Source organism: Bactrocera neohumeralis, unplaced genomic scaffold, assembly GCF_024586455.1.
Source record: "Bactrocera neohumeralis isolate Rockhampton unplaced genomic scaffold, APGP_CSIRO_Bneo_wtdbg2-racon-allhic-juicebox.fasta_v2 ctg1388, whole genome shotgun sequence".
Lineage (NCBI taxonomy): Eukaryota > Metazoa > Arthropoda > Insecta > Diptera > Tephritidae > Bactrocera > Bactrocera neohumeralis.
Genome location: NW_026089707.1, coordinates 1,249 through 11,311, shown reverse-complemented (window position 1 = coordinate 11,311; position 10,063 = coordinate 1,249). Strand labels below are relative to the sequence as shown.

The 10,063-nt window shown below is 35.6% G+C and overlaps 2 protein-coding genes across 2 annotated transcripts; both read left to right on the top strand.

The window, feature by feature from the left end:
• Positions 1 to 7,789: 7,789 nt before the first annotated feature.
• On the top strand, positions 7,790 to 9,117 carry LOC126766479 (uncharacterized). Its single transcript, XM_050484254.1, has 2 exons — positions 7,790 to 8,123; positions 8,669 to 9,117. The coding sequence occupies exons 1-2, from the start codon at positions 7,847 to 7,849 to the stop codon at positions 9,070 to 9,072; spliced, it is 681 nt and encodes a 226-aa protein (XP_050340211.1). The 5' UTR covers positions 7,790 to 7,846; the 3' UTR covers positions 9,073 to 9,117.
• Positions 9,118 to 9,139: 22 nt separating this feature from the next.
• On the top strand, positions 9,140 to 9,793 carry LOC126766482 (uncharacterized; the record flags this gene model as incomplete). Its single annotated transcript, XM_050484255.1, has 2 exons — positions 9,140 to 9,164; positions 9,354 to 9,793. Coding segments are annotated over exons 1-2 (465 nt in total), but the record flags the coding sequence as incomplete, so codon positions are not given.
• Positions 9,794 to 10,063: the final 270 nt, after the last annotated feature.

Below are 10,063 nucleotides of genomic sequence, written 5' to 3'. Positions count from 1 at the left end.
TGGGCAAATTTAATAAAAGCAGTATACGAAATACGCGCTTCTCATTATCTGATAATAGAAACCCCTGGGGATTCGGATATAAAATATTGAAAAATACCTAGGCGTAAGACTGGACCCCAGATTAACCTTCTGCGTACAAATCCATGACGCCGCAGGAAAGGCAGCGAAGATCACCTCTCAACTGAGCCGACTAATGGCCAACGTAGGAGGCCCCAGCCTATACAACGACGCAATAGAAGACGACGCTGAACACACATTCACTGGCAATGAGAACGCACCGCGGTAGAGGACTGGTTGGCCCAATTAATGCAGACAATTTAGTCAGCGTCATGTTGAAGAGTGAAGCAAACTGGGGGATTATCAAGAAATTCAAGATCAAGATAGAAAACTCAAAAGGTTCTAGGCAAGTAAACCTTAATGAACTTTGACAATAAGTCACAGCGTACTGGAACAAAATCACAAGAGAAGCCTGTCGGAAACTAATAAGCAGCATGCCTACCACAATAAAACTCCAATTAATGATCGAATGCTCTTATCTTTGTTTTGATTTACTGTTTGTTTGTTTCACTTTTTGAATGAAATACGCTTTGGTTTTTGAAAATGTTAAGCTCCCCTTTGGTAATAAAACATTTCGATTTGATTTTGGTTTTATTTTGTCTTTTATCTTTGAATAGTTAACACACCGCAAACATTCGATCAATTATTTGAGGAGCTGTAAGTATGTAAGCCCATATAGAAAATTATTACTGATACTGAAAATCGACTTACCAAATAAAAAAATGTCTACATTGTTTCCATTATATGGAAAATATTTAAAATAAGACGGATTTTATAACAAAATACTATATAACATTGTTTTCGTTTAATAAATATTAAGCGATGTGAATTCTTGAATGGCAAAAACATCTGTTTTATCTTCTGTCATACACTGACCAACAACCATTATATCTGTAAAATCTTACGTTCAAAAATCGTAAATACAGATATTAACGATTTTGGGTAAAATCTGTTGTCTTATAAATTTAGAAAATATTTTTAAACTAATAACAGCTTACACTATTTTTATACTCTTGCATCCAGTTGCTACGTATCACCAAAAACTAAAAGAGAGAGAAATAAGGTTATATATGTATATATAAATGATGTATGTATGTAGGTTCCTTCTACAAAAAAAAAATTACTTCCCATATAACAAAATTTTAAATTACATTTGTTTTTTTTATTCTCCAGTGTTCAAATCAACTAATAAAGGCCATAACTAAGCAGTAATACCATGTTCAGACCGACACTTAATCCCACGATTTCGGCTGTTGAATGGATTATCCCACCAATCTTAAAAATGTATCAAGATTTCGCCATACAAAAATGAAAGTTCCAAATCACTTCATTGAAATGGTTTGAAACTGATCCACGCTAAATCTCCCTGTGCGACTCTGATTTTGCGCAATCTACTTGTCAGCACTGGAAATCTGTTACATTATCACAGCTGATTTAGACACTACAAAGGGAAAAAATTGTAAACAATCAAATTTTTTTTAAAGCAATGAATCTAATTTCATCTGAAAATCGACTTAACAAATGAAAAAATGCAACCATTATTTCTATTATATGGAAAATATTAAAAAAGCCGTCTTTTTATTTCAAAATACCATATGACAATCTTTTCTTTTGATAAATATTAAGCGATGTGAATTCTTGAATGACAATAACAGCTGTTATGAACATACGATAATTTTGCGCGAACAGAAAAATTCACAGTTACATACGATAAAATTGAAACTTAGTTTTTATTGGAACTATAGCGTTTTCAGTTATATTATTTTGCAGGATAGTGAGACATAAGTTTTCTAACAATTTGGCATTAAAATCTCAATTTCGATAAAAAGTAACATACGATACTTTCGCGGAAATGCGACGATATGTATGCCGAAAAAGTTGTCAAAAAAGTCTTGCGGTATTTTCGCTAGTTGGTGCTGAAAGCGCGTAGTTCTAGTTTTATTCGTCGCATCATGCTATACCTTTTTGGAAAGCTCATTTCACGCGCTAACACGTGTTTGATTGATTGCCGTTTCTTTTAAGTCGTTCGTGAGTTATAGCGTTGCAAACATGGAGCAAAATAAAGAGAAAATACGGCATATTTTACAGTACTACTACGATAAAGGCAAAAATGCATCTCAAGCCGCCAATAAAATTTGTGCAGTTTATGGACCCGATACAGTTTCCATTTCCACCGCTCCGGAAGGCCTGTCGTCGAAAATTGCGATAAAATCGCAGAATTGGTACCGGCATAGTGGCAGCCGTAGCATCGGTCAAGAGCTGGGCATGAGTCATCAAAAATTCATTTCAATTTCAATAAAAAAAAATTCAATAAAAATACCGCAATACTTTTTTGACAACCCATTATTTATTTCTCTTCACAGCGTGAATTAGGTAGTAGTGCGGTGAATGCCTTACTACAAATCTAACAAATGTTCACTGTCGAACCTGCACCTTCTCTATGCTTTATGTTCTCTGCTTCACTCTCATTCTCTCTCTCTCGCACTCTATCTTTCTCTGTTGCTCTTCTTCTGTAGAGTTGCATTAATCGTTCAACCCTATTCGCCCGTTGATCTAAGTTCGGGTGCAACCGAAAACTTTGTACCCTGGCAACCTGAATGAATAAAAGCCATTGAAACACTTTAGTGTAAAGCAGAGACGTGTATCATAGAGAATGTTCACGGTGAGGCCATTATACAAAAGTTTCACCACAGTTAACATCAGGGACATGAAAATAGCAGATTTGAACATTTGAGCATTTCATGGACAAGCAATGGACAACCAAAGCTCATATTCTGTCAAAGAATCAATGTGTCGAAGGATTGACGCGACGACAAAGCGTCACAACATTGTGTTGTAGATTCAAAATCCGAGCTATACCGAAAAACACAAACGAACGAACGTCGATTGTCACCGATTCTCTTGCCGCTGTAACAGCTTAGCCAACAAACCATCGTAAATATGTACTTACGTATGTTTAAAACCTTACGATTTTAAAGAGTAGCACACAAAAATCCTTTCATAAAGGAAATAAAGGTTCATAATAGCACTAATGTTTGCTAAGTCACAGTCACAGAAATAGAACTATTGGCTAAAGCAAAAAAAATTAAAAGCCAAGACTCTAAGACCCGGAATGTTTGTTAACATGTACAATGCATGCATATTAGAAGAGGTGCTCCCCGATTCGTAAAAGATCCAGCGTCTGATTCTACTCACAAAGCCAAAAAAGACACCAGAAGAACCTTCATCATATCGACCTCTGTGAATGATCGACACGATTGAGAAAGTGTACGAAAGCATTGTAAGAAACCGTTTGGAGTTAGCAATAGAGACAATACGGCTTTATAAAAAAGAGCTCCAGTATTGACGCACTAAGAGAAATAGTTGATACTCTGAAATGTGCAATAATTGAAAAGGAAATAAACAAATAATGGGCGCTAATAGTCATGGATGTGAAGAATGCATTTAACTCCGTAAAGTGGGCAAATTTAATAAAAGCAGTATACGAAATACGCGCTTCTCATTATCTGATAATAGAAACCCCTGGGGATTCGGGTATAAAATATTGAAAAATACCTAGGCGTAAGACTGGACCCCAGATTAACCTTCTGCGTACAAATCCAGGACGCCGCAGGAAAGGCAGCGAAGATCACCTCTCAACTGAGCCGACTAATGGCCAACGTAGGAGGCCCCAGCCTATACAACGACGCAATAGAAGACGACGCTGAACACACATTCACTGGCAATGAGAACGCACCGCGGTAGAGGACTGGTTGGCCCAATTAATGCAGACAATTTAGTCAGCGTCATGTTGAAGAGTGAAGCAAACTGGGGATTATCAAGAAATTCAAGATCAAGATAGAAAACTCAAAAGGTTCTAGGCAAGTAAACCTTAATGAACTTTGACAATAAGTCACAGCGTACTGGAACAAAATCACAAGAGAAGCCTGTCGGAAACTAATAAGCAGCATGCCTACCAGAATAAAACTCCAATTAATGATCGAATGCTCTTATCTTTGTTTTGATTTACTGTTTGTTTGTTTCACTTTTTGAATGAAATACGCTTTGGTTTTTGAAAATGTTAAGCTCCCCTTTGGTAATAAAACATTTCGATTTGATTTTGGTTTTATTTTGTCTTTTATCTTTGAATAGTTAACACACCGCAAACATTCGATCAATTATTTGAGGAGCTGTAAGTATGTAAGCCCATATAGAAAATTATTACTGATACTGAAAATCGACTTACCAAATAAAAAAATGTCTACATTGTTTCCATTATATGGAAAATATTTAAAATAAGACGGATTTTATAACAAAATACTATATAACATTGTTTTCGTTTAATAAATATTAAGCGATGTGAATTCTTGAATGGCAAAAACATCTGTTTTATCTTCTGTCATACACTGACCAACAACCATTATATCTGTAAAATCTTACGTTCAAAAATCGTAAATACAGATATTAACGATTTTGGGTAAAATCTGTTGTCTTATAAATTTAGAAAATATTTTTAAACTAATAACAGCTTACACTATTTTTATACTCTTGCATCCAGTTGCTACGTATCACCAAAAACTAAAAGAGAGAGAAATAAGGTTATATATGTATATATAAATGATGTATGTATGTAGGTTCCTTCTACAAAAAAAAATTACTTCCCATATAACAAAATTTTAAATTACATTTGTTTTTTTTATTCTCCAGTGTTCAAATCAACTAATAAAGGCCATAACTAAGCAGTAATACCATGTTCAGACCGACACTTAATCCCACGATTTCGGCTGTTGAATGGATTATCCCACCAATCTTAAAAATGTATCAAGATTTCGCCATACAAAAATGAAAGTTCCAAATCACTTCATTGAAATGGTTTGAAACTGATCCACGCTAAATCTCCCTGTGCGACTCTGATTTTGCGCAATCTACTTGTCAGCACTGGAAATCTGTTACATTATCACAGCTGATTTAGACACTACAAAGGGAAAAAATTGTAAACAATCAAATTTTTTTTAAAGCAATGAATCTAATTTCATCTGAAAATCGACTTAACAAATGAAAAAATGCAACCATTATTTCTATTATATGGAAAATATTAAAAAAGCCGTCTTTTTATTTCAAAATACCATATGACAATCTTTTCTTTTGATAAATATTAAGCGATGTGAATTCTTGAATGACAATAACAGCTGTTTTTTGATCTTTCTAACGGCAGTGAGAACACTGTTGGGTTATGAAATCTATATATATAACAAGTAAGGAAGGGCTAAGTTCGGGTGTCACCGAACATTTTATACTCTCGCATGGTAAAGTGATAATCGAGATTTCATTATTCGTCATTTAAATATTTTTCAAATACCGTATTTTTGTAAAGTTTTATTCCGCTATCATCATTGGTTCCTAATGTTTATACTCGTATTATACAGAGAAGGCATCAGATGGAATTCAAAATAGCTTTATATTAGAAGAAGGCGTGGTTGTGAACCGATTTCACCCATATTTCGTACATGTCATCAGGGTGTTAAGAAAACATTATATACCGAATTTCATTGAAATCGGTTGAGTAGTTCCTGAGATATGGTTCTTGGTCCATAAGTGGGCGGCGCCACGCCCATTTTCAATTTTTAAAAAAAGCCTGGATGCAGCTTCCTTCTGCCACTTCTTCTGTAAAATTTAGTGTTTCTGACGTTTTTTATGAGTCGGTTAACGCACTTTTAGTGATTTTCAACATAACCTTTGTATGGGAGGTGGGCGTGGTTATTATCCGATTTCTTCCATTTTTGAACTGTATATGGAAATGCCTTAAAAAAACGGCTCTGTAGAGTTTGGTTGACATAGCTATAGTAGTTTCCGAGATATGTACAAAAAACTTAGTAGGGGGCGGGGCCACGCCCACTTTTCCAAAACAATTGCGTCCAAATATGCCCCTCCCTAATGCGATCCTTTGTGCCAAATTTCACTTTAATATCTTTATTTATGGCTTAGTTATGACACTTTATAGGTTTTCGGTTTCCGCCATTTTGTGGGCGTGGCAGTGGGTCGATTTTGCCCATCTTCGAACTTAACCTTTTATGGAGCCAAGGAATACGTGTACCAAGTTTCATCATGATATCTCAATTTTTACTCAAGTTACAGCTTGCACGGACGGACGGACAGACGGACGGACGGACGGACAGACGGACGGACAGACGGACGGACAGACAGACATCCGGATTTCGACTCTACTCGTCGCCCTGATCACTTTGGTATATATAACCCTATATCTGACTCTTTTAGTTTTAGGACTTACAAACAACCGTTATGTGAACAAAACTATAATACTCTCGTTAGCAACATTGTTGCGAGAGTATAAAAAGAAGTTACATTTCCTTGGTAATCTTATAACTCAAGAACCGCCGAATCGATTGACACAAAAATTTTAGAGTTCGTTCCTACCTATAAGGAGGTAGTTTGTGTGAAGTTTGTTTGAAATTGGTGCAGCCGTTCCTGAGTTTGACATTTTTTGTGAGTAAATACACTGTACCAAAATCAAGTATTTTCAATACGATTTATCAATTTTACATCGTGCTCTCATTGCGAACAGAATATTAATTTGCTGTCATTGGAATTCAGTTGACAGTTTTCTTATGTGCTTTGAGTTCTTTTATATCTTGCTCTCATTTTGAACAAACATACTTTTGGTGAGTGTTAACCATGTGTTTCTTTTTTAATTGTATTTTAATTGCTTCATTTTTATATATATAGTTCAATTGCCAAGCGTTACTTAATTTTCACAATTTTAATTTGACCTTATTTTCCGGTGAGTGTTTTCTTTATTTGCACAATTGAGGTTATGTCCAGTGTGAGTGTATGTGAATTCATATTGCCACGCACACACATTGAAGTTTGAATTAAATGTATAATTTTTTCTAGAAATAATTTTCAATGTACTGCTTTTACATTCAATTAGTCATACACTGTACTGAAAGAATGCCACGTTCAAGACGACCAAACATTGGCAGACGTTCATGTCAATCAAATGCTACAGCGTTAAATCGAAGATCACAAAGTGAAGAAGATCGTGTTCGACGAAATGAAATGGAAACACAACGAACTTGGATAATAGTGAAGCACCAAGAAACCGTCGTGGGCGTACGTCCGTTTATGATATACGTCAAATGGAACACGCGGCTTCAATTACGATGCCACCATTGATTACAGCATGTATGCCTACATTGGCCAGATGAATATAGAATGTATACATTGCAAAGCATTTAAATTCATAAACGAAACGCCTGGCATGTGTTGTGCTGGTGGGAAAGTCAAATTACCGGTGCTAGAACTTCCGCCAGAACCTTTGCATTCATTTGTTTTTGGTAATTCGCCAACGTCAAAGCATTTCCTCTTAAATATTCAAAAATACAATTCATGCTTTCAAATGACATCTTTTGGAGCTACAAATATTATAAAAGATGGATTTATGCCGACGTTTAAGGTGATTTCTTCGTGTGGAATTAGCAATATCATTTTTAATTTATGTGCCGTCCCTGTGTTCGATGTTTTTAGAAATTAAGATCCGTTATCATCTATATATATTTCTCGACCGTTACAGATTCAAGGTCAAATATACCATAGAGCTGGGTCTTTGCTACCATTCCCAGATGGTGATCATAAATTTTTGCAAATATATTTCATTGATGGTGAGAATCGTGAATTAAATCAGCGCTGTGCAATTTCGACGAATATGAGAAGATCAATCGTGAATGAATTGCAAACATTTTTTCATCAACACAATGAATTGGTGAAATTGTTTAAAGTGGCACTCGAACGGATGCCCTCCGATGGCCACAAAATCATAATAAAAGCCGATAAAACACCAATTGGGGAGCACACCAGACGATTCAATGCACCAACGATTGATGAAGTAGCCATTGTTGTGGTTGGCGAACATTTTCAGTCACGAGACATTGTTTTGTATCGTAGAAATGAGAATTTACAACGTATTTCAGAACTCCATCGCTGTTATGATGCATTGCAATACCCCATTTTGTTTTGGAGAGGGGACGATGGCTATCACATCAACATACCAATGATAAATCCAACAACTGGTACATATACATTTTATTTTGTTTAACACGTTCGCGTTCATTTGAATTTAGCGGGTGGCTGCCAGATAATCACTTAATTTTTTCATACAAAATTGAAGAGCGGGAATTCCCGCTTTTTTTCTACAGGTTAATTTTTTTAAATAGTCTGAAAAAATTAGGGAATTCCCGCCATTACCACATGAATTTCCTATGCGCTTTTGTCGGGATTTCCCGCATTTCGTTTTATTGAAACTTCCCCTCAACAAACCACAAATGACTGGCACGTTAACTTTGAATGGGGATTCCCCAAATTAAATTTGTTTGAATTGCGGTTGGCCTGTCAGGGATGGTAGTTCACGACTTTACCAACACTAAAAATGTGCAGTGATAAGAAGTGAACCATTTTTGACGGTAGAAAAGCCCTATTCAAATAGCGCGGGAATTCCCGCAATTGTTTTATTGGAGGAAACATGAATGACGGGAATTCCCGCAATTTACGCAAATGTGCTAAATATAATTTATAAATCATTTTCATTCGCTAATTAATTTTTGCAATACATGTCAAGAATCAACAAAAAAAGTCAGTGCGATGAATTTTTATTCGTACCGATTGATGATTCGCCCTCAAGAAACAAATTTTATTTTGCGATGCAATCAACTTTCGCATCAATATATCGTCGATATGTACGCCAAAATTGAAAGTGAGCGATTAAATTTCATCCGTTACAATCAAGCCCGATTAAGATCAGAGGAATACATACATTTGCGTGACGCAATAATCAATGATGTAAATGTGAATGATATCGGCCGTTTAACAATTTTACCATCATCATATGTTGGTAGCCCACCAACATGCAATATTTCAAGGAGTTCTGGAATGGCTAAAGTCTTGCAACAAACATCCATTATTTTATGGGACGAATGTCCAATGGAGAATGTTTGGCGGTGCATTAATATTGTTATCTGGTGATTTTCGTCAAACGTTGCCAATTATTCCGAGATCAACACCAGCTGATGAAATTAATGCATGTTCAAAAATGATTCAAAATGATTCTTCAGCACGTGAGTTTTCGAAGCAATTGCTGAAGATTGGCGATGGAAAAATGGCAAGTGATCAAAATGGGTTTATCACGTTACCGAATAATTTTTCAATAATTGTATCATCAAAAGAAGAACTCATTGATCGCGTTTTTCCAAATATTGCTCAAAATTATAATAACCATGATTGGTTACGAGAACGTGCAATTTTAGCACCAAAAAATGTCAATGTCAATGAATTCAATTTCCACATCCAGGAAAAATTGCCAGATAATTCGGAAACGTATAAATCCATTGATACTGCTATGAATGATGAAGACGCAGTCAATTATCCGGTTGAATTTTTAAATTCTTTGGAACCAACAGGCATGCCACCGCATAATTTGAATTTGAAAGTTGGTTCATCGATTATACTTCTTCGAAATCTTAATGCACCGAAACTTTGTAATGGGACGAGACTTTCAGTGAAGAAATTGATGCCAAATTTAATTCAAGCAACAATTCTCACTGGCAAAGCAAAAGATGAAATTGTACTAATACCGCGCATCTCATTAATACCAACGGACATGCCATTCGAATTTAAACGTCTTCAATTTCCTGTTCGGCTATCTTTTGCTATGACCGTCAACAAAGCCCAAGGGCCAACGCTCCAGGTGTGTGGAGTTAATTTAGAGGAAGCTTGCTTTTCTCACGGTCAACTGTACGTTGCATGTTCGAAAGTTGGAGCCACGAAAAATTTGTTTATTTATGCACTACAAAATAAAACAAAAAATGTTGTGTATACAATTGTATTAAATTGGACATTGCTTTTCTTTTTCATTATTGTGTTAAGAAATCAAATCTTTTAAGCAATCAATTTTTTGCGTAGAGAAGCGCGCCGGGTAACACTAGTACTTAAATATAATCTAAACTTTTAAATTTTC